Genomic DNA, 24,724 nt, shown 5'->3' on the forward strand with positions numbered 1-24,724 from the left:
CAATCACACCTCTATAATTTACACTGCAGTGTAACTCTGAGGCTAAGATTGGATCCAGTCACACCAGGCTCAACTCTGAGAAGGAGTTTAGAAACCAAGGGGTCCTTTCTGCCCCTCACAGCTCAATGAGGCAGCTTCTCTAATAAACATTGTCTGAGAATTCTATTTCCACCATCACCCCATGAGGTTCCACAGAGCCCCAAGATCCTTTTGGTTCTCTGAGTCCCTGCAGGGTCAAGATGACCCTTTGATTCCATGAGGTTCTGCAGACAAACAATGATCCCTTTGGATCAGTAAGACTCTTCAGTGTCACACAGGGCCATTCATTCCATGACGATCCACACTGTCACACTGGTCTCTTGTGCTCCACGAGGCCCTGCACTGTGACAAAGGTCCCTTAAATCCATGAGATTCCACAGTGACCTCGTGATTCCACAAGGTCCTGTGTCGGGGTAAGGTTGATTTACGGCGGTCAGAGGAGGCAGAGACAAACCCAGGCAGCAGTTAAATCAGAAGGCTTACACTGAAGACAAAGGACTTTATTTTTAGTTACAGCTTTACTTTCATCTACTTTCTTCCACAGCAAGTCATCTCAGAACTGGTCAGTCAGCTCAGTTAAGCATACATGGAAACCTTCTACTGGCCAAAAGCTCTCCTGCATTCTGTAGGTGGCTCCTTCCACCTTCAGGGTGCCCTGCAAACTTCTTTCATTCAAGAATACACTCTGAACTCTTACATATCAATCTCTTAATCAATTACCTCAGACATTCAGGGGTCCACAGACACACTGAGTTAAACCCCCTAGTCCTGCAGTGTCACAGTGGTGGTTTCAGAGATGGTGGAGCTTTTACTTTTGTGGTCAGAAATAGAGTGAGAAAGAAATAATGTCACCAAGGGCAGCTGGGGAGGCAGAGCCAGGGAGGAGGGAGAGATGTCAGTTTAGGAAGGGGCCAGCGAGGTGGGGCAGCCGGGGGATGCCGACAGCCTGCAGGGAAAGGGGCAGGGCATGGACACCATAGGACAGCCTGGGCTGGAGAGGAGACAGGGATGTGCAGAAGCTGAAAGGCCCCAAGAGAGCCAACTTGTGCAGGCCTTTGGCCATGGCTGCTGTGTGTGCCCCTGATGGCATGAGGAGACAAGTGAGCCTTGCAGCCCTGGGGCCTCATTGCCTCCTTGTCCCTGCTCAGCAGCCTGGAAGGTGCCACCCCATTGTCCTGCCCTTGGCATTGCACATTCCCACATTCCAAGTGCCCCAGGAAGGGCCTGGAGGAAGGAGGGAGGGCCAAGATCACCCTTTCCAGGGCCTGTTGGTCAGGCCTTAGCCCTTTGAATTCTAAAACACAGCCAGTTTTACTAAAGATGAGAGTCATCTTTCCCTTCCTTGTCTATACTTGCCATCACTCCTTCCAGTTTTCTGCTCTAACTGGAATCTGGGGACAATTTCTCAGTCTTGTTCCTTAGTGGGACCCATTACCACTACAAGAAACTTCAGTGTTTCAATCTGCTTTGACTTCTTGAAAAGTTGTTTGAAGTTACTCTGATGGACTGAGTCTGATGTAAACAACACAAACACCCCAGAGAGCCATTAAATGCCCTGGGCTGTTGCTGTGCTGCTGAGCTGGGCCGGGCTCCTGGCACACAGGGAGCTCCTGGCAAGCGGGCAGCGCTGCAGAGAGACAGCTCTGCCCAGGAGCAGCTCCTGTGCACAGCCCAGCAGGGCTCAGGGCACTGCCAGGGCAGCTCAGGGACACCAGCAGGGCACAGACAGAGCTTAAAGGGGCTCAGCATTGGGAGGATGACTCAGAGCTCTTGGAGGAGAAACCTTTGCAGTGCTGGACATGGTGAGTCTGTGGGTGCAGGGCAATGCAGGGGCAGCTCCTGGAGCCCCAGCTGATGGGATGTGTGAGGAGGGGGCTGTTGGGGGACACTTTGGATTAGCTGTGGAGCTGGGGTTGCAGCCAGGGGTGCCCAGGACTGTGGTGCAGAGCAGGGTCCTGCAGCCCAGGGTGCTGTGCTGGGGCAGGGACTCTGCTGCCTGCCAGGGTCAGCTCTCAGCCAGCCTGGGGAGCTGCTCACAGGGCTGGGGAGAAGGCCTGCATGGAATAAGTAAACACTAATATGGGGGGGAAGGGTCTTTATCCTTTGGAGAGTAGGTTGCAGGGGTGAGGGCTGCTCACAGCTCTGTCTTAGAGAACATTTCCCAGGGATCTTTTTGAGAAGTGCAGCAGGTCAGGGGCCAACTCTAAGAGAAGGACCCTATTCTTTCAGCCTTCTGTCCTGAGTATTAAGACTGGGACAGAAGCCTTAAAAATTGTCTAAGTTCAGGAAACTTCAAACTTATTATTTTTAGAGAAGAATAGAGTGAGAAATGTCAGTCATCAACACACCATGTCGTATGGACAGTGTCAGTGTCCCTTTTGCAGCCTCCTCAGGGTCATTCTTATGTTGCCATCAGAGTCTCCATAGCCAGAGATGCCACTGGACTGCTCCCTGCTGCTCCTGGGAGGAATTTTTACTCGAAAAAGGAACAATCAAGAGATGTTAAGGTGGAATACATAAAAAGTAGACTAAAGCCTTTCTTCTGCAGCCCAAAGTCTTCCAAGTCATGGGTGCAGAGGCTGAATTTCCCACTGCAGGTGGGTTACATGCAACACCCATTGTGATTGTCAATGGTGCCACAAACCACCTCCATGTCCCCAGTGCAGCAAGGCAAAGCTGAGTGCTTGGCAGCACATGGCCAGAGCTCCTACTCCTCACACCACCCTCAGCCAGTAGAAACCAGAGAAGGGAATTAAATCTCTGCTAGAGGAGATTTCTATGAAAAAAGAGTGGCTTTTTTGACAGGAATCTGTTTTACTTTTTCCCCTTCCTTTCCTGTGTTTGAACAGGCTCCATGCCAAGAAGCAGCAAATGCCCAACAGCAGCTCCATCAGCCAGTTCCTCCTCCTGCCATTGGCAGACACGCGGCAGCTGCAGCTCCTGCACTTGTGGCTCTTCCTGGGCATCTCCCTGGCTGCCCTCCTGGGCAATGGCCTCATCATCAGCGCCGTAGCCTGCGACCACCACCTGCACACCCCCATGCACTTCTTCCTGCTCAACCTGTCCCTCACAGACCTGGGCTGCATCTGCACCACTGTCCCCAAAGCCATGCACAACTCCCTCTGGCACACCACAACCATCTCCTACATGGGATGTGCTGCACAGCTCTTTCTGTTTACGTTTTTTATGTCAGCTGAGTTTTTCCTCCTCACCATCATGTGCTACGACCGCTACGTTGCCATCTGCAAACCCCTGCACTACGGGACCCTCCTGGGCAGCAGAGCTTGTGCCCACATGGCAGCAGCTGCCTGGGCCAGTGGCTTTCTCAATGCTCTGCTGCACACAGTCAATACATTTTCCCTGCCCCTGTGCCATGGCAATGCCCTGAGCCAGTTCTTTTGTGAAATCCCACAGATCCTCAAGCTCTCCTGCTCACACTCCTACCTCAGGGAAATTGGGCTCATCATGGTTAGTGCTTTTCCATTTGTGGGATGTTTCATTTTCATTATTTTCTCGTATGTGCAGATCTTCAGGGCTGTGCTGAGGATCCCCTCTGAGCAGGGACGGCACAAAGCCTTTTCCACGTGCCTCCCTCACCTGGCCGTGGTCTCCCTGTTTGTCAGCACTGGCATATTTGTCTACCTGAAGCCTCCCTCTGTCTCTTCCCCATCTCTGGATCTGGGCCTGTCAGTTCTGTACTCGGTGGTTCCTCCAGCCCTCAACCCCCTCATCTACAGCCTGAGGAACCAGGAGTTTAAGGTAGCTCTCAGGGAAGTAATGACTGGATGCTTTACAGTGGTTTTTATTTCCCACAGTAGCATTCAGAGTTCTGTACTTTGCCTTTGGAGCTAGAAAGGTGTTTATAACACACCAATGTTTCTGGTGCTGCTCAGCAGAGCTTGCACAGCACCAGCACTGTCCCTTTAACATTTCCACCATCAGGAGGCTGGGAAGGAGACGTATCTAGGACAGATAACCCAAATTAGCCAAAGGGATATTCTAGACCATATGACATCATTTGAGGAATAAAAGCTAAGGAAAGAAGGGGTGGACATTCATTATTTACAGTGTTTGCCTTCCTAAACACCCACCTCATATCCTGAAGCCCTGCTTCCCAGGAAGTGCTGGACACTGCTAATGGGAAACAGAGAATATGGATTTTCTCTCTGTTTGGGCATGCAAACTTCTACTTTTGCTACAGTAACCTGTCTTATATGAGCCCATGAGTCACTTTATGAATTATTCTCTCTCTCATGTTGGTCTGGGAATGGAGAGTTGTCAGAACAGTTTGGTGGGCAGCTGTCATCCAACCAAGTGAACCGCCAGACTGCTTGAGTTCCTCTGTCAGTAGCCACTAGTGTGTGTCACTGCAGGACAAGGCTCTCTCGTTTCTTTTTTTTAATTTTTTTTCCCTTTCTGATGCTGTTGTCTTCACAGAAGTGCTTCATCCCCTCCAACTTAATGATCCCTCCTTCCTGTGTAACCAAGACCCTTTCTGTATACAAGGAGTCTCACTTTGTATTTAAGTGAAATAAATGAACATGCATCAACTTTTTTCTGTTATTGTTTTTACTATCCTTAGCAGAGCAGGAATGAACTGGAAATGATAACAGCTTTCTAGCTGCCTGAGCCTTGGGATGCGCCCTGTGCTTGGAGCAGGAAAAGCTCTCGAGGGCCACAAGGGTTGGGGGTTTTGTTCTATCCTGGGGAGATGGGATGGCAGGAAGGGGCTGAGAGCTCTCAAGATCTCTTGCAGAGGAGTGCAGGGCACACAGGTGCCTCCTGTTCCTCTTGCCAAGCACATTCACCACCAGTGGGTCTGAGTCCTCTCTGAGCTCCAGATGCTGCTGTGCCTTCCCAGGGGCTGGACTGTGGTGCCACTGCCCAGAGCACCCTGCCCTGAGCAGGGCTGTGGGGCCAGACCCGCCTGGGCTGTGCTGGGATAGGCCCTTGGTGCTGGAGAGAGCCCAGGGCAGGTGGGAGAGCTTGGAGGGAGCTGGGCTGGGCTGGAATGGATTTGGGAGAGAAAACCATCCGTGTATCTCTGAAGTGCTGAGGCCTGAACAACAGGCCCTGAGCCAGAGGTGATCTTGAGATGAACATTCCAACCTAATGTTCTGTTTAGCCTTGTGTCTGCTTATTAGCCAAAGCCTGTATATCCTCAGTGAAATACATAAGGCTGCACCTGTGTAAAAATCTGTGCTTGTTAGTGAGATACATTGGTATTCACTTATTAGGGAAGATTAGGATCTGTTCTTTGATGAGATATGAATAGATCTGTCTTTCTGTATTTAGACAGGTCAAGGCCATGGCAGAGATGGCTGGTCTTGATTGACAGCAGATGGTCCAAACTGACTCCCTGATTTTCCTCTGAAGCCTTGGCCAGGCTTTGGGTGAAAAACAAGGAGAGAAGAAAGCCAGATATTTTCCACACTGAATAAGTGATATAAGCTTGTTTGTTTAACATATAAAAGTTGGGCTCTTTTCACAGCAAAGATGGAGAGCTCACCCAGGAGTGGATGCACCAAGTGGGATTTCCCAGTTCCCGGGAGTAGCTCTCCGACCCTTCGCTGTTACTGTGGCTCTGGGCAGGTCTGTGCTCTTGGTGGAAGGAACACACCAGGAAGGTGGCCCAGGACACTTGTCACCCCCACTATTTCTCTCCAGTCATTTCCAGACCTGGTTGCTCAGCCCAGGGTTATGGGTGGGTTTTGCTGTGCCCACCTTCCCCCTCCTGCTGGCTCAGGGGCTGTTCCAGAGCAATGGCCAGCCCTGCCCAGCCCCTCTCCTGGCCCAGAGCCTGACAGAGCCTGAGCAGGGCTGTCTGTGAGGCCCCACAGGTGACAGAGGCTCTCCAGGGGCTGGGAGAGGTGTGGAATAGGACAGGCATGGGGTGACCAAGCCCAGGGACTACCCTGGGCATTCCATCAGAGGGGCCATTCCCCACCCTGGATGCTCCTGCCCTGGACTGGGGCTGCACAGGGGCCTGTGGGACCAGCTGTGGGGCAGTGGGGCACAAAGGGGCCATGGAATCTCTGACAGGGGGTGACAGCAAGGCCAGGCACAGACAAGGAATTCCTGGGCATGGCCTGTGTTGTGCATGTGGGACTGTGGGGAAGGCAAAGCTCCCCTGGAGTTGGTGGCTGCAGGAAAAGTCAAGAGCCAAAAGAGCCTCAGTGGCTGTGCTGGAGACCAAGGCTGAAGGAGGGAAATGCAGGGCTGCTGTGGGATGGGGAGGGGGATTTAATTCCAGCAGACACTGCTGTGGGGCTGAGGGACTCCATGGCTTCTCTGCCTGAGTCTTCACTGGAAAGGTCTCTCAGGCCTCTGTGCTCAGGGAAAGCTTCAGGGAGGAGGAGAGCCCGTCTTGGCAGGAACGTCCTGCAATGCCAGAGGGACACAAGGCAGTGTGTGCCCCTGCAGGGCACTGCCCTGGCCATGGCACAGGCTGGGAGCTGCCTGGCTGGGAGCAGCCCTGTAAGGCAGCTGTGGGTGGGCAGGAGCTGGGCAGGAGGCAGCCGTGTGCCCTGGCAGCAAGGGAGGCCAGGAGCACCCTGGGCTGTGGGACCAGCACAGCAAGGCCGTGCCTTATCCTGGTTGCTGTGGCTGAGGAAAGCTGAACAAAGAGCTGTGGAGTTTAGAAATTGTATCCTCTTTAATTTGTACTGTGGGCAATGAAGGGAAACTTTCTGTGCCTCTAAGTGTCACCAGTTCCTGATCCCCTAAAGAGCACAAACCTGATGGGTTGTGGTTCCCCCTCCAGTGGCACTTGGATCTCCCTCCATACTCAGAGCACAAAGCTCCCTTATTCCAAAAAGTTCCTTGAAACGGAGGGATTAAGGACACAGGACAGGATGTTGGGAACAGTTACAGGGCATGACCAAGGATTTGGGGTAGTTGTGACCCCAGGGCAGGACCCAGCATTTGGCCTTGTAGAACCTCATCCATCTGACCAGGCCCCATCGATCCAGCTTGCCCAGACCCCTCTGCAGAGCCTTCCTGCCCTCCAGCAGATCAGCAATCCCACCCAGCCTGTTGTCATCTGCAAACTGACTGAAGGTGCACTCGATCCCCTCCTCCAGATCATTGATAAAGATGTTTAACTGAACTGACCCCAATACTGATCCCTGGGAAAAATCCTGGATGTAATTCCATTCCCCACCAGTCCTTGGGCTTGGCCATCCAGACAGATTTTCCCCCACTGAACAGATGCTGCCCAGAGTGTCTGATAAAGTTCTTGTAACCCCAGAATATTGGGATTGATGCAGATTTAACTCAGCAGAATGCAGAATTTCATTCTCTTTCTCTCTTTTCCTCCCTCTCTGGATCAAGGGAAATTCTGACTGCAGTGTGTGACCTGTGTGCGAAGAGCAAATATGGACAGAATCGGGACAGGAAGTGTTTGGGAATATCTTGTGACCTGTACTTGACACAGAACATTTTTGCCTTTGGTCTAAGACTACCTATTGTGGAAAGTGAACTTCAGTGGAAGCAACGTGGGCTTAATGTACAGCTAAGGAAGGAGTTGTGGGGTTTGGTTTGTTTGTGCCTTCCTTTGTTTTGTTTTTTTCTTTTTTTTTTTTTCTGAAGTAAATGAACATCCCTCTGTGTCTCCTGCAGCTCTTTCTCCAAGTACAGCACGTGGGAGTTGGTGCCAAGGAGCTGAAACCTGCAGGTCCAGCCTTTAGTGGAGGAAACTCAGATTGCACAAGGCTGCTTTGAGTGCCAGGGGTGTGATGAGGGAAATGGTGGGGCAGGGATTAGGGATAATGTTTGATTAAATGTAAGACATAAAGGGTCTTGATTTTCATACTTATTTAGACTGCATTAATTGGTACTCATGATCAAAGTAATTTGGGGTTTGCTGACATTAATGTATAAACAGGAAAAAATAAACAGGCCACAAAAAATACATCTTTTCTCTTTATTTTAATATAAAATATTAACTTTGAATGCATTTCTGAGACCTCTGTAACTGACCACAAAAGATTTGAAAATTTAAAAGCAAATTATTCCCAGGGGCTTGTCTTCTTGAAGATGCCATCACTGAGAAGAGACCATGGAGGGAACAAGCAGACAAGGAGACCATCCCTGGTGCTTGGGAACAATATCAATTAGGAATTGCTGCTATCAGTGTATAAACAGGGAAAAGGTAAAAAGGACAAAAAGAAATCTTTCTTCATGCCTTTTGTTAATGTAATACACTCACTTTGAATACACTTCTGAAATCTGTCTAATTAACCACAGAAGAATTGAAGACTTAATAATAAATTATTCCCAGAGGTTTCTCTTGACTGAACCAGCCTTTAGAAAAGGAAAATTCATCAGCAAACCTCCAGGTTCCTGAGGATGTCAGCAAGCTCTGCTCAGGCCTGGGCTGTACCTGTTCCCTTGCACACTTTATCTATCCCCTCTGCTTTTCAGCCTCACTCAGACCCAGGAACTCCTCAGCTTTACTGGCACCTCTCTGTTCTTGCTGTGTCTGTCTTCCAACATATTTTCTGAGTATCCGTCAGTTCCTGTGTTTCCCACAACTCACTCAGCTTCTTCCTGAGCTTTGCTAATGCTCCCTAAGCATCCACAGTGCCCTTGCCACTCCATATCTCCACACAAATATCCTTCTGCTGCTTCAAATTACAAAAAACATCAACCTGTTTCAGTTCAGCATGAGCCCACCTCACCCTGCCAGTTCAAATCTGTCCCCACCTTTAGCACCCCTGCAGCTGCACACACTCTGCTCTCTCTGCACTGTGTATTTAGGAAAGAGTAAAGCTGGGCACACGTGTAAGCTGGGAGAGGTGTGGCTGGAAACAGCCCCACAGAGAGGGACCTGGGGGTGCTGGTGGGCAGCAGGGTCAGTGTGAGTCAGCAGTGTGCCCTGGCAGCCAGGAGGGCAAACAGCACCCTGGGGAGCATCAAACAGTAAAACCAGCTGGTCACTGAGGTGATTGTCCTGCTGTGTTCAGTGCTGGGGTGGCCTCACCTTGAGTACTGTGTGTAGTCCTGGGCCCCACAACTTAAGAAGGATGTTAAGGTCCTGGAATGCTGCCAGAGAAGGGCAACAAAGCTGCTGAAAGGGCTGGAAGGCAAGTTCTGTGAGAAGCATCTTAGGACTCTGGGCTGCTCTAGTTTTGAGTAAAGGAGGCTGAGACTCTCTACAGCTTCCTGAGGAGGGAGCATGGAGAGAGAGGTGCTGATCTCTTCTGCCCGGTATCCAGTGATAGAACATGTGGGAATGATTCAAAGCTGCACCATGGAAGGTTTAGTTTGAACAGGAACTATTTCTTTACTGACAGTGTAGTGAAACTCTGGAACAGACTTCCTGAAGAGGTGGTGGAGACTCCAAACCTGCCAGTGTTTAAGAGACATTTGGAGAGTGCCCTTAATCACATGCTATAATTTTGGTCCACACTGAAGGGGTCAGGCAGTTCAATCATTGTAGATCCCTTTTAACAGAATTATTCTCATGTAGTCTGAACTCCTCTATTGCACAGGTGTACCTGTGCATGGTGGATCCCTCCAGCAGCTGTGCTCAGTCACCCACCTGCTCAGCAGCTTACACCAGTCTCACCAGTGGCAGACATTTGGACACATGAGCACACTGCCAGTGACACACAGACACACAGACAGACAGAGACACACACAGACACAGACAGACACACACAGACACACAGACACACACATAGACACACACAGACACTCACAGACACAGACAGACGCACACAGACGGACTCACACATACAGACACACACACACACACACACACACACAGACACACACAGAGACACACACAGACAGACACAGACACACACACACACACACACAGAGACACAGACACACACACAGACACAGACACACACAGACACACACACAGACACAGACACACACACACAGACACACACAAACTCACACAAACTCACACAAACTCACACACACACACACACACACAGCCACAGACTCACACACACACACACACAAACCCTCAATTCCCGTCCCTCTGGTTGCTCAGTTTCACATATTGACATACAGGCTGTTTGATGTCCTGGCCCTCCTCCAGCTGCTGCACTCACACCCCCAGGCTCACACACTCATGCAGATTAGAGATTTGCTCACACAGGAGTTGCAGAATAGTTTAACTCCTACACAAAGAAGTTAAAAATTAAGTTTAATGAGAAGACAGGACAGGCTGCATGGATTGGGATCCTTCCCTCAACTTTCCACAAGTCCTGGGCTATCCAAAAATGCTCTTCCCCTGCATTCCAGAATGTGTCCTACACTCCTAGGCAACAATCCCCTTAATCCAAGTGGTGATCTGCTCTCACTGACTTAGAGCTTTCAAACTGAGACAACAGGGCTGACGACTCTCCCAGGGCAGCCTTGGAAGGAGCTGGGACAAGGTGTCCATTTCTCAGGAGCCTGTAATTTGGATTGTCACTCGGCACAGTTCCTCTGTGCTCTTCTCTCTTTGGGAGATGGATTCTTAGAGACCTTAGGGCTCTCCATTGATGGGTCTGGGAGCAGCCAGGGCAGAGGATTAAGTGAGTTACTCCTCCTACCACTGTTAGTGCCCTGTCTGTGTGTGGAGAGGAGCTTCTTATCACTGAGCCTGACACAGTCTGACAAGAGATTAAATCTCCCAAGGCATCCATGCGTGGTGGTTACATACATGGCATTGTTAAACATAGGATAGCATGTCCTTGACATTTCTGTCCAGAAATGTATCCTGATTAGGGGAAAAGCTTTATTACTGTCCTGGCAAGAAATTTGTTCAGTGCCAGTGTCACAGCCCTGTTCCTCAGGCTGTATATGAATGGATTTAAGAATGGGTACAGGACTGTGTTCAGCAAAGTCACAATTTTGTTGGTCTTCAAGGAAGCATCTTCTGAAGGACACATGTAGAGAGCAATACAGCTCCCATAGGCAATGGATAAGGTGATGAGATGGGAAGAACAGGTAGCAAAAGCTTTCTTCCTCTCAGAGGCTGCTGGAAGATGCAGAATACAGAAAAGGATGCACGTGTAAAATGCCAGAGTGAAGCACAAGGAACCCATCAGGACACACGATGAGAAAACAGAGTCTATTTTCCAAAGCAGGCTGGTGTCAGAGCAGGACAGTTTGAACCAGAGGGTGTTGTCACAAAGAAAGTGGGGGATCCTGTTGGAGCCACAGAAAGACAGCTCAGGGAGGAAGAGCAGGCGGTAGCTCTGGAGGCTGAAGCCGATGGCCCAGGCAGCAACGACCAGGCAGAGGCAGAGCTGAGGCTCCATGAGGGCAGCGTAGTGCAGGGGTTGGCAGATGGCAACACAGCGGTCACAGGACATGACCACAAGCAGGATGAACTCTGTGCAGCCCAGGGCAAAGTAGAAATAGGATTGGGCAAAGCAGCTGCTCAGTGAGATGGTTTTCTGATCAGAACTCAGGATTGCAAACAATTTGATGCTTGTGGAGGATGTAAACCAGATTTCCAGGAAGGCGAAGTTGCTGATGAAAAAGTACATGGGGGTTTGCAGGTGATGATCCACACACACAAGGAAAATGATGGTTGCATTCCCCAGCACCGTTGTCAGGTACATGAGCAGAAGGACCAGAGAGAGAAACAGCTGCAGTCTTTGATCAAGCCCTGGGAAACCCTCTAGGATGAACTCAGTAACTGCTGTTTCATTTTCTGGGCCCAGGCTGAATTTCAATCCATCCTGCTGAGACAGGAACATGGCAAAACTAAGGGTGATAATTTCACAGTCTGGACAAAAGTTCTGTCCTTGCCTCTCTGCTCCTTTCTGTCCTGCAGTCTTCTGACATAGCACAGAGATTGTCCTTCAAGCAATTCTCACACCCTGAGTTTTCTGTTTCACATTTCACTTAAGAGTCCTCAGAGATTTTGTTGTCTTCTTTCTACCTTTTCTAAACACTCACAAAGAATTGTTCCACCAAAAGAGAGGATTTTAAGGGGACTGTTGGCTATTTCACCCCATTCCTGGGAAATTCCAAGCTCACTCAGACCTGTTGCAAACATCTGTCACACCTGCCTACCAAAAGCCTCTCTTCTACTGCACAGATGCTAAACCATGAGATCACATCCACTCTGTATGTTTCTACTTTTCAGTACTTGCCTTTTGCACTGGGAATCCCTGAGAATGCATTGATTTAAAAATAAGCAATATCAAGTATTTTCCAATCCCCTGCTTTCTTCCACAGCTTCTTGTTCTTTGGTTCTTCAAGAAAGGAGAGTGGAGGGCAGAATAGGAACCAGGTATATCTTGTCTTTTTAGTACTCTTCATAATCACTGGAATCTATTATGGATGACAGAGTGTTCCACACAGTCCCACCTCACATCTGACTGCACCAGAATGCTCTTGTTTCCATTCAGCTGCTCATTGCTATTGCTGTCAGATGTTCTAACCTAAATGCAGGGCAAGAGAAATGTGCCAGGAAGAGATTTGTAACCTTCCCTTTGCATGCCAGTTTTAGATTCAGAGAACTCAGCCTCCAGAGTCTTCTCTTGTCTGCACTGACTATGGAGGGAGCCTGGAGAAAACAAGTTCCCATGAGTGCCTGCAGTGGAGTAAACTCACTATTCAAGCCCCAAATCTCTGATTAATTAGTTGTTATGCTTTTAAATCAAAATACACAGTTCACAGAAGGAAGCATGAGAAAAATATATGCAGTAAAGTCTGGTGTTTTTCCTTTCTTCTCTTGATTTTGCTTTTACACAGAGAGGAGCAGAGCAGATGACTCCAAAAACAGGGTGATTCAAAATGCCTGAGGGAGGAGAGGAGATGGTGGGTTTGAAGCAGTGAAACAAAGCTGTGTTGATGTGCCAGCAGAGCACTGAAGCCACTTGTCCCCTGGGTGGTGCAAGGACTCTCCCAGCTCATTGTGCACACAGACGAGAGGAGAGACTGATCTGGGACTGTCTGTCAACTGGAAACCAAGTGATGGAGTTCAGTCAAGATCCTTCAAAATTAACCAACTCCAAAATGAGCAAAAATGAGTCACCTTCCAAAGTAACTGTTGGACTGAATTGTGGGGGACCTCTCCAGATGGGAACTCCAGGCAGTCCCAGGGATGAGCAGATCCTGCTGTGTCCAGGCCTGCTCTTGTGCATAAATGTAGTGATTCCATCCTGGGTGGAGAGTCTGAGAGACTGAGATGTTTCAGAGATCACTGTAAGAGCTTCTGCTGCACAACTGAGTGAAGCTGAATAATTTGGAAGGTGCTGACACCTGTCAGAGAGAAAAAGTGAGGAAGAAGTAGAGATACAAAATGTGCCAATACTAATTGAGAAGGTCCTCTGAGCATTGTTTCACCACTCAAACTGTTATAGGAACAGTATTTGGGAAAGCACTGCATAAAGAACAGTGACGTACCTGGAAAGGGACACTTGTCCAAAGAGTACATAAAAGTCTCCTTGTCAGAGGGTTCCACTGCTTCCTAAAATTTACATTCAGGGTTAGAGTCAGTTGTTTTCAGAGAGCTCAGCCCCTTCCCAGGGAGGTGTCCCCCAAATCCCCCTGTTCCCTGAGCATCCCCGTGCCAGGCACTGGCACATCCCAGGCAGCCCCTGCCCAAAGCAGCCAGGAGTGGGGCCAGCAGCAGGTTGGGGCAGGGGGGGGGCTCGGGCAGGGGAGGGTGGAGGCTGTGGGGGCTTTGACAGTGGCACTCAGGATGGATCACAGAATGCCAGAATGTGATGAGTGGGAAGGGACTCACAAGGATCATGGAGTCCAACCCTCAGCCCTGCACAGGACAATCCCCAAGAGTCACACCCTGTGCCCCAGAGCATCATCCAAACACCCCTGGGGCTCTGTCAGCCTTGGGGCTGTGCCCACTGCCCTGGGGACCCTGTTCAGTGCCCACCACCCTCTGGGGGGAGAACCCCTTTGTAAGATCCAACCTAACCCTGCCCTGACACAACCCCAGGCCATTCCCTGGGTGCTGTCCCTGGTACCCACAGAGCAGAGATCAGTGCCTGCCCCTCCTCTGCCCCTGCCCAGGAAGTCGTAACTGCACTGAGGTCTCCCCTCTGTCTCCTCTTGTGCAGCTGAACACATCAAGTGCCCTCAGCTGCTCCTCACACGCTTCCCCTGCAGGCCCTTCCCCATCTTGGTTGCCTCCTTTGGACATTCTCAAATGGCTCAATCTTTTCCTTCTATTGTGGTGCCCCAAAGTGCCCCAATATTTTAGGTGAGGGAACTGCCAGGGCTGTGTGATGTGGGGCCTGAGGGTGCCCAGGGCACACTGTGACACTGCAGGGGACACTGTGACACAGCAGGGCACAGGGCACACTGTGACACTGCAGGCCCAGGGCACACTGTGACACTGCAGGCTCAGGGGACACTGTGACACTGCAGGCCCAGGGCACACTGTGACACTGCAGGGCACAGGGGACACTGTCACACACACAGAACCAGCCAGCCCTGCCCGGCGCTCGGCAGCAGCACAGTGGGCACTGCCCACCCCTGGTGCCACAAGAGGAGCCCAAATGGCCTCTCTGTGTCCAGCAGCAAAGGCAGACACAGCCCTGGCACAAGAGGCAGCTGCAGCTGCTCCTCCCTGTGCCCAGCAGGGCACACACACGCACCCCCCAGCACAGCAGGAGGCACATCCAGCTGCTCCTGAGCCAGCACAGGCACAGCCCCTGTGCCCCTCCAGGCCTGCACAGCTCCCTCTGTCTCGCCATCACCTCGGGCAGCTGCCCTGCACCTCTGGGGCTGCTCCCTGGCATCTCAGCTCTCTTGGGGATGGTGGAAAAGACTCCAGAAGAGGCCTGGGAGGAGTCTCAGGTAGATCCTGGAAGATGCAGAATCTACAAAAAGAAGAAAAATCATCCTGGGTACCTGCTTTGGAGGATTCTGGGGCTGATACACAGGATTGCAGATCCTGAAATCAGAGCTCAAGATTCCAGGACAAGCTTTGGAGGAGTCTGAGGCAGATCCTGAAAGATCCTGGAACCACAAAAATGAGACAATCATCTCTGGAATAATTCCTGGAGCAGTTTGGAGCAGGTACCTGGGATTTCAGGTCCCCAGAAGAGAAATGAAAACTTCAGGAAATGTTGGAGAAGGCACCAGCTGGATCCCTGAGGATGCATTTTCATTCTAAAGAGAAAAATCATCTTGAGTAACTGTCTTGGAGCTTCTACCAAGGATTTCAAGTGCCTGAATTAGAGACGGAAAGACTGTGGGAGATGCCAGGAGTCTGCAGTCAATCCCAGAACAAAAAGCTACTTCCAAACAAGCCAAATATCTCAGGAACTTTCCCTGGAGGAATCTAGGGCTGCTTCCTGGGAACTCAGCTTCCTTGAGGAGATGCCCTGGGACACACCTGGCTTGAATCTTGGGTGGAATCCACAGCAAAAATTTACCTCCAAAGGATCAAAAACACACTGCAAACTTTCCTTGGAAGATTCTGGGCCTGTGGAGAGCAACTCAGGTCTCAAAACCAGAGCTCAAAAGGCTCCAGGAGAATCCTGGGAGGTGTCTGGGGTGAATCCAGAAGAACAGAGTTTCCTGCAAAAGGGAAAAAGTCCTTTCAGGCAGCCTCCTTGGAGGAGACTGGGGCTGCTCCCTGGGATCTCAGCTCCTTGGAGGAGACCTGCAAAGACACCAGGAGACACCTGGAAGGAGTCTCAGGTAGATCCTGGAAGACTTAGGTTCCAGGGAAAGAGGAGAATCCTCTGGAGTCTGATTGGAGCAGTGTGGGACTGTCGCCTGGGATATCAAGTACAACCTCAGACAGGAAAAGACTGGGAGATGTCCAAAGTAGTCTCCAGTGGATCCCAAAATAGAGAGCAACTTCCAAAAGGGCAAAACCAACTTGGAAGCTTCCCTGGAGGAGTCTGGGGCTGTTATCTGGGATTTCAGAGTCCAAAGTCAGGAATTGAGGCTCCAAGAGATGCCTGGGAGGAGTCTCAGGTGGATCCTGGAAGATGGAATTCCCAAGAAAAAAGCAAACTCATCTCAGGTACCTGCCTTGGAGGAGTTTGGGGCTGTTCCCTGGGATCTCATCTGCCCTGAGGAGGGGGCAGGGCAGGGGCTGGGCCTGGGGAGGGGAATAAACTGGAGAATAATCAGGAAATTGCTGTTTAATCTATTTATTCTTCCTGTGTGGAAACCGAAGGTTTAATATGATGGAGGGAGGTAAAAATACCATGAAATTACAACTTTGAGGACTCCGTCTGTGGTGTAGTAATTGTTCATAGTTAATAGAGTTATTAATTAGAATTAATAGAATTAATAGAATTATTACTTTGTTCATCTATTAATATGTTTCTATAGAATTATACCCAATACAACCATTGTACCTGTTACTGGCGATTGCCTGGGGACCTATAAAAGATCAGGTGACCTTGATGGGACATAAACAAAACAAGGGGTGCCAAGGGAATATCTGAGAGGAAATGGCCTCAAGTTGTTCCAGGGCAGGTTTAGGTGGATATCAGGAAAATGTTTCCATGGAAAGGGTTTTCCAGCCCTGGCCCAGGGCAGTGGTGGAGTCCCCATCCCTGGAGGTGCCCAAGGACATGTGTGGAGGTGGCACTTTGGGACGTGGTTTGTTGGTGCCCTTGGCAGGGGTGGGTTAATGGTTGGACTTAATGACCCCAGAGGGTTTTTCCAGCCCTGACCACTGAAGGGTCCTGAACACGAGACGGTCATGACCATGAGATGACCATGAGCATGATGTGATCAGACCCATGAGAGGACACCGACCATTTGGCCATGAGGTTTACACTGACCATTTGATCCTGAGGTGTGTCTTGGGTTGAGCTGGCAAAATGCCAACTGCCCAGTACAGATCCAGTCTTCCTCCCCTTCCCACCGAGAAAAGGGAGGAAAAAAACCCTCAAAGATTTAAATTTAATTATATATATTTATAGAGGAAAAAAAAGGAGAAAACTATAATATAACACACACCTAGACAAGTTAGATATAACAACAATTTTCTACCTCCTATCAAAAACAGACCTCATCGCTCCATAAAGCACCTCAAAAGACACCCAGCAAGGCAAAAGAGAGAGAATAACAATAAAATGTTTTACCTCCCTGAACTCAAACAAAATGGGAAGTAGCAGTGGGCAGCAGCCAAGGCCCACTCCACCAAGGCAGCAGCTGCGTGTCTTGCCTCTACTTCGGCCAAGATGGGAACTGAGAAAACACCTCCTACTCTACTGTATTTATACCTCAGTTTGCATCATTGGGGATGAAATATTTCTTTGGTTGCTCATGTCAGGTGACACCTGTCCCTCCTAATCTACATAACATTATCAGGGCCTGCTAAAGTTAAGGCCCACATCTAGGCCTAACTAAAACTACTACAATCATACCAAAGGACATCAAACCCATATTCTATATCTATCTATTTCTTGCGCTTAAACAGTCTTTGTTTTTTCAGAGCCATCTTCCACCCCTCCATATTGTGGGCATTAGTCCATTAGGGTGGGGTATTTGGGGCAATAAAAGAACAGTTCATCATTGGACACCAACACTGGCTCAGCTCAGGTCTTCTTCATGTGATGGTTCATGTCCTGCAGCACACAATTTAAAATGCAAGTTATTTTGTTCTCCCAAGGTTAAATGTCCTTGAGGCACACACTGGGTCTCCATCCCCTTCTCAGGGGTCACCATCCCCTTCTCAGGAGTCACCATCCCCTCACTGGGGTCACTACATCCTCTTCAGGGGTTTTCACAATAGCAAGCACATGTTTCACAGCTGTGGATAACCTTAGAAATTGTGTTCATGGTTAAATCCACCCATCAGCCTTGCCCACCTACAGGTGGCCCAAGGCATCTGGGCACACCAAGCCAGGAACAACTCTCCCTTATTCTAGTCCAGGTGTGATGTTCATTAGCTCTCAACACTTCCAATTGGTCTTCTTCCATCAATCTAGCCATCCCCACAGGGCATGGGTTATCATCACCAAGTCAGTGTAGAGGTAAAGCCTTGGCCACTGCTCTGGTTCAGCAATGTCCCACAGTCTCAGTTGTCCCTCTCCTCCTCCTGGCTGGAGGCAGGGCAGCCTTATTGCTGCTCTTGGCTCTTTTCTGAGGTCTCTGCGTCAACTACGTGGACAGCCTTTTTACCACCTTTCTTCCATTTTATATACAGAACTAGATCCACTGTCCCACCACCTCATGTCTTCCCCCTGGTCACACAGGAAGGACCACAGTTCACCACATGACCCACACTTGGGGTTTGCTCTCTGTCTGGGTGGAGCAGGACAGAAAGCCCAGTCTCTTCATCTGTACTCATATTCTCGGGGTGCTGACACAGGAAAGGTGTCTGAACTTAGAAGGGCAGTCAAAAGAGAGGTTAACACAAGCATCCAGCAGGGAGAAACCATTGTTTATGTTTTGGTGTTCTACATGTACTAAAACAATGACAATAACTAGGTATGTTTATATAAACAAGTTCTGGTACAGCAGCCACAGCTCCCGGGAAGCCTCCAAGCTCCTGGGAGGCCAGCCAAGGTCCACTGGCCAAAACTGGGTAGACACACCAATCTTTGTTTTGGTTTGAAAGCTCGGCAAGATGCCAAGTATGAACCAAAGTGACAAAGATCCCTCTTCCCCACCCAGCCAAAAAAATGGAAAGAAACCCTCCGAAACTTACACTTCACTAGTTTCTAGAAAGAGAGAAAATTAAAAGTAAACTACAATACTTGCTCACACAAATTAGATATAACGAACAACTTTTTCACCTCCCCACCCAACAGAAAACTGAACTTCTCAGGACACAAATCTCACTATTCTGGTTGCAAAATCACCCAAGAGAACTCCACCCCCCTAGGGACAGGCCCAAGCAAAGAGAAAACTAAGAATAAACATTTCACTTTCCTAGGTAACATAGAGGTGAGGTGGTTCTGGGCCCAACTCAGCGGATGACAGCAGCAGCATCCTCCCACTACCATGGCCAAGACCAAAGAGACAAGCACCTCCTCCTACACTGTATTTATATTTGAGATAACAGCAGAATATGGTACAGAATACCACTGGCCAGAAGAAGTCAGCTGTCAGCTGGCCTGACCCAGCTCCAGTCAGCTGATAATCCCAGGCCTGCTCTAAAAACTAAAGCCTAAATTTAGGCCTACACCTACTTAAACACAGGACATGCAAGAACCTTAGTGACCCCTCCAAGTCAATACAGCAGAGCATTAAAAAGCTGAAAGAGTTTACTGTTCAACTTGAGAAAAGTGATGATCGAGGGATGAGCAGTTTAACTGGCCTGATATGTTTGACACAGGACCATGGTTAAAGAAAGCATTTATTGTTACATCAATGAGTTTGTTTGTGGTTTTTGCTATTATGCTTTGTGTTCTGTCTTTGTTATCTTGCATGCAGCATATGATTAATCACAGTTTTGCACAAGTCTCTGTGTTACAGCCTAAAAATAAAAAAGGGGAAGAGGTGGGGCTGCAAGTTTGGTATGAAACCACAGAGATGCTTGGAGATGTCAGCAGGAAGCCATGGGCTTTGAGCAGAAACAAAGAAGAGCTGTTTGCACTCCAGATCTTAAGTCTGACCCTTTCTGTCTCAGAGTTTTGTCCTGCTTGCTCTATTTGTGGTGCTGGGCATGGCTTAAAAGACTGTTACCTTCCTGGGTAGTGGAAAAGTACCAGCTTGCATGTCTCTCCCCCTAGTTTGCATGCCCCTCTCTCAAACCCTACAAATTGCAGAGTTCGTAACTAGTAAAGTTCTCAGTTTGTACAAGCAACCTGAGTTTGTGCCTCAGTTGCCAAAAAACAGCTTACAAGTCAGCAAAAATTACAAGCCACCAAAGCCTGCCCCCATCCAGACACCCAAACCAACCCCATGGTGGCAAAAGCCTCAATAAAACCAGCTGTAAAATTGTGACTTTTGGAGTTTATCACCCCCTTCCCTTCAATGTGCCACATTTAATTAATCAGGTGGTTATTTCAGCCCCTCAAAGACAAGACCATGATCTGGATGCTCAGCCCTGGCCCAGCTCCGGCATCGCTCCAGCCAGTGCTGACTCAACCAGCCCTGAGTTCTCCAGCCCAGAGTTCTTTTCAAGAACTCCCCCTCACAGTGAAGCTCAGGAGAGTGGGATCAGCTTCCTGGTCCTGCTTAAACAGGAGCTCATGGAGACTGGGAGGAGACTTTTGGTACTGAGTAAGTTATTGGCACACCCAGAAAAGACACGAGAAATCACTAACCAGGACAGGAATTCCTTCTCAGTGGCCACAGTTGAATATTTGGGTGTTCCCCAGCAGCTTTGTGGTTCTGTTCTCAGTGTTTCCTTGCCAAAAAAAGGGGTACGGAAACCAGCTGCAGAAACAGTTGTCTGCCTTAAACTTGATGTTTAAAATTTCTGACCAAGGGAGATGTGCCTTCGCTTTGGAGACTGGAATGTTCATGGTTCGTGGCTCCAACATGCTCCAGTTGCAAAAGCAGTGGGTGCTTTGCTGCCCTTGGGCAAAGGAACCACCCAGGGGCACAGGGGGGAACATCCAGCCCCGGAGGAGACAGGCTGGGCTTGGAGCCACAGAAGGGAAGGGTTATTTTTATGCTTTTATATCACTACAGACAGGATCTAAAACTGCTCCAAAGCTACTTTACATGGAAACAAAGTGTTCTAAACCCTACATATACATATATATCGATAACGTAAATCTAATCTGCCTCAAGGGGTGGATTAAAAAGTACCTGGGTCACCCTCAGCTTTAGGGGGGTCAGGACAGGTGCCAGACATGGGGGAAGCTTCTGGCAGCTGCTCACAGAATCCACTCCTGAAGCCTCCCCTGTTACCAAAATCTGGCCACAGAAACCCAATGCACTGCCCAGCATGGATCACCTGGAAGGTGGGTCTCCAGGTCTCTGCTAAACAGGCTCCATCAGGAATGCTGGTCATCAAGTCTTTACCCGACATGGGTCATTAGGTCTGGGCCCAACGTGGGTCACTGTGGATCATCCAACATGGGTCCGCTGATGGAGTTGCAGCAGTGGACGAAGCTCTTCCTGTAGTCAGGGCACTCGGAGGGCTTCCCTTACTGGTGGGTCCGTTGGTGTTGGGTCAAGGTAGAGCTCTGGGTGAAGCTCTTCCCACACTCGTCACACCTGTAAGGCCTCTCCCCAGTGTGGATGCGCCGGTGAGTGATGAGGCTGGCGCTCTGCTTGAAGCTTTTCCCACACTCCCCACACTTGTACGGCCTCTCCCCAGTGTGGATACGCTGGTGAAGGATGAGTTCGGAATTTTGGTTGAATCTCTTCCCACAGTCGGTGCAGAGGAAGGGCCTCTCCTCTGTGTGCCTCCGTTGATGCACAAGAGCTTCTGAGCTGGTCTGGAACCTCTTCCCACACTCAGAACACCTGTAGGGCCTCTCCCCAGTGTGGATGCGCTGGTGGGTGACGAGGGCGGAACTCTGCTTGAAGCCCTTCCCGCAGTCGGTGCAGCGGAAGGGCCTCTCCTCTGTGTGGGTCCTCTCATGCACGAGGAGATGTGAGCTGGTCTGAAACCTCTTCCCACATTGCCCACACTTGTATGGCCTCTCCCCAGTGTGAATGCGCTCATGAGTGGTAAGGCCAGAGATATTCCTGAAGCTCTTCCCACATTCCCCACATGCGTAGGGCCGTTCCCCAGTGTGGATGCCACTGTGGTTGATGAGGGTGGACTTGTCACTGAAGCTCTTCCCACATTCCGTGCACGTGTAGGGCCGTTCCCCAGTGTGGGTGCGCCGGTGAGTGACGAGATTGGAGTTGTGCTTGAAGTGCTTCCCACATTCCCTACATGTGTAGGGCCTCTCCCCAGTGTGCAGGCGCAGGTGGCTGAGGAGGGCAGAGCTGTCCCTAAAGCTCTTCCCACATTCCTTACATGGGTAGGGCCGTTCCCCACTGTGCATGCGCTGGTGCCGGAGCAGGTTGGAGCTGTTCCTGAAGCTCTTCCCACATTCCCTACATGTGTAAGGCTTTTCCCCAGTGTGGATGCGCTGATGGCAGATCAGCTCGGAGCTCTGGCTGAAGCTCTTCCCACATTCCAAGCACTTGTATCGCTTCTCCCTTCTGTGAAGCTGCTGCTGCATCACCAAGTCAGAGCTCTGGTTGGAGCTCAGGCCGCCTTCCCGGGACAGGGTGGGTTGTTTATCCTCAGAAAGCCCTGGGCTAGGCTTGGAATGTCTCCTCCTGGCAGATCTCCGTGGCTTTTCCTCCTCAGTGACTTCCTGCATTCTGGAGCTGTTCAAAACGGCCTCTGCCAGCAGGTTCTGCTGGGGGGATTTGTCCTCCGTGCTCTCCGTGCTCAGCTCAGGGCCTGGGGCAGGAAGGAACAAGGACAGGCAGGACATTTGCCTCCGGCCCACAGGGAAGGCCAAGGACATCCCCCCAAACCCGGCCCCGGCAGGATGGCGTCGGCAGCGGGGTTGTCCTGCAGCCGGGGCCATGCTGGGCTGGAAGATGCAGCACAAGAGAGGGGCAAAGGGGCACTGACTTCCTCCTCACCTGCCTGGGGGTCCCGGGGCATCTTCCTCTTCCTCGCAGCCTCCTCCTCCATCTGGCCAAGGCTGAGGAATGAGAAATCCTGCTTTGGGGGGAAAACAAGGTGTGAGTGCATTGGCTTGGGGGATCCTCTTGCCCAAGTCCATGTCTAGAAGTCACTGGGCATCTTGTGATCCTAAAAACCTCCAAAACATCAAAATTTAGCCCAAAACAACCTTTGATTATACTGGCAGTAACTGGACATAACTGGGATCATCTGGGCAATCTCTGGAACCATATTGGCAGTGACTGGGAACAACTGGGACTATGCTGGAAGGGAACTGGGACCACACTGGGGGCAACTGGGAGCAAGTGGGAGGGGCTGGGTCTATACTAGTGGCTACTGGGCATGACTGAGACCATGCGAGAGAGACTGGGGTCAAACTGGGAATGTACTAAGGGCAACTGAGGGGGATCAAACTGGGAGGACCAGGGAGCAACTGGAGCCATGCTGGGGACAACTGGCATCATACTGGGCTCATACTGGGAGTGACAAGGAGCATGCTGGAGGATATTGGGACCCTGTTGGGTGCAACTGGGAGAAACTGGGAGCAAATGGCATCATGTTGGAGGCGACTGGGATCACACTGCAGGTGACTGGGAGCATGTTGGTGGCAACTGGGATATCCTGGGAGTGAGTAGAACCATACTGGGGGTAAAAGGGAGTAACTGGAAGCATATGGGGGAAAGTGGTTTAATATTGGGAGCAACTGGATGCACACTGGAGTCATACTGGGATCATACTGAGAGTATCTGAGAGTGTCGGATTATACTGGCAATGACTGGAAAAAACCTGGGAGTACACTTGGAGCTCATGGCATGATACTGGGCTGATACTGGAAGCAAGTGGAACCATGTTGAAGGCAACTGGGACAACACTAGGAGGAGCTGGGCCCAAGCTGGAGGACATGAGGGGCAGCAGGAGGCCTTGTGGGACCACCTTCTACTGCCTGGGGTGGCTCTGGGGGGCCCTCAGCTCCTCGGGGCTCTTCCTGCAGCCACAGAACTTGGAGGGACCCCACTCTGGATGGGTCTTCCACGTGTTCCAGGAGCTTTGGGCTCCTCCTGGCACAGACTGGGGCCAATTAGGATCATCCTGGCATCATATAGGAGCATGTCACAGGCAATTAGGACCCTCCTGGGGTTAACCAGAAGAATCTGGGAGCAAATGACATCATGCTAGAAGTGAGTGGGAGCATGATGGTGGTAACTGGGATACACTGGGGATGAATGGAATCATAGAATGGATTGGGTTGGAAAAACCTCCAAGATCATCAAGTCCAACCCTTGGGCCAACTCCAGTCCATTTACCAGATCATGGCACTCAGCGCCACGTCCAATCTGCATTTAAAAATCTCTAGGGATGGTGAATCCACCACCTCTCTGGGCAGCCCATTCTAATGCCTGAGCACTCTCTTTGGAAAGATTTTTTTTCTGATATCCAACTTAAATTTCCCCTGGCAAAGCTTAAGCCCGTGCCCCCTTGTCCTATTGCTGAGTGCCTGGGAGAAGAGACCAGCCCCCACCTGGCTATAACTTCCCTTCAGGTAGTTCTAGACAGTGATGAGGTCACCTCTGAGCCTCCTCTTCTCCAGGCTAAACAACCCCAGCTCCCTCAGCCTCTCCCCATAGGGCTTGTGCTCCAGTCGCTTCTCCAGCCTTGTTGCTCTTCTCTGGACTCACTCTAGCACCTCAATATCCTTTCTGAATCATAGAGGAGGTAAAAAGAAGCAACTGAAAGCATGTGGGGGGCAACTGAGTTAATACTGGGAGCACACTGGGAGTGACTGGCACCATACTGGGGCCAATTTGGACCATGTTGTGGGCAAGCGACATCCAGTAGGAGCCACTGGGCTCATACTGGGAGTGACTGAGGCACATGATGGGCAGAAGGGTGAGGGCAACCCCCCTTCCACTGCTCTGCATTCCCAAAATCCTTGTTGCCGGTTCCTGCTCCGGCCCTGAACACCAGAACTGCTTTGGGATCCCTTTCCCTGGGGACACCTCCCTGCCCTCTGGAAATCAGCACTTTGGAGCCCCATCTCACTGCTTTCTCCTTCTCTTCCCTATTATTATCATGATCCCCCTGCACCTCCTTTTCCAGGGCTCTGGGACACCCCTGTGTGGTCGTTACCTGTTTTCCAGCCCCCACACCCCCCTTTCTTTGACTCCAGGATCCTCCTGCACCCCCTTTCCA

At 50.3% G+C, this 24,724-nt stretch overlaps 3 protein-coding genes across 3 annotated transcripts in view; 1 reads left to right on the forward strand and 2 right to left on the reverse strand.

Moving 5' to 3' along the window:
- The window catches only part of LOC139673811 (zinc finger protein 850-like), a 685,564-nt gene that overhangs the window by 35,858 nt on the left and 624,982 nt on the right, over positions 1 to 24,724 (reverse strand). Inside the window, 1 exon segment of the mRNA XM_071559630.1 lies at positions 21,049 to 22,053. Coding sequence (XP_071415731.1) covers positions 21,049 to 22,053 — 1,005 coding nt within the window.
- LOC139674226 (olfactory receptor 14J1-like) lies at positions 3,256 to 9,635 on the forward strand. The gene is made up of 2 exons (XM_071560415.1): positions 3,256 to 3,798; positions 9,534 to 9,635. The coding sequence occupies exons 1-2, from the start codon at positions 3,256 to 3,258 to the stop codon at positions 9,633 to 9,635; spliced, it is 645 nt and encodes a 214-aa protein (XP_071416516.1).
- On the reverse strand, positions 10,349 to 11,750 carry LOC139673873 (olfactory receptor 6F1-like). The gene has a single exon (XM_071559803.1). The coding sequence runs from the start codon at positions 11,748 to 11,750 to the stop codon at positions 10,767 to 10,769; it is 984 nt and encodes a 327-aa protein (XP_071415904.1). The 3' UTR covers positions 10,349 to 10,766.

The sequence above is a fragment of the Pithys albifrons genome, chromosome 7, assembly GCF_047495875.1.
Source record: "Pithys albifrons albifrons isolate INPA30051 chromosome 7, PitAlb_v1, whole genome shotgun sequence".
Classification (NCBI taxonomy): Eukaryota; Metazoa; Chordata; class Aves; order Passeriformes; family Thamnophilidae; genus Pithys; species Pithys albifrons.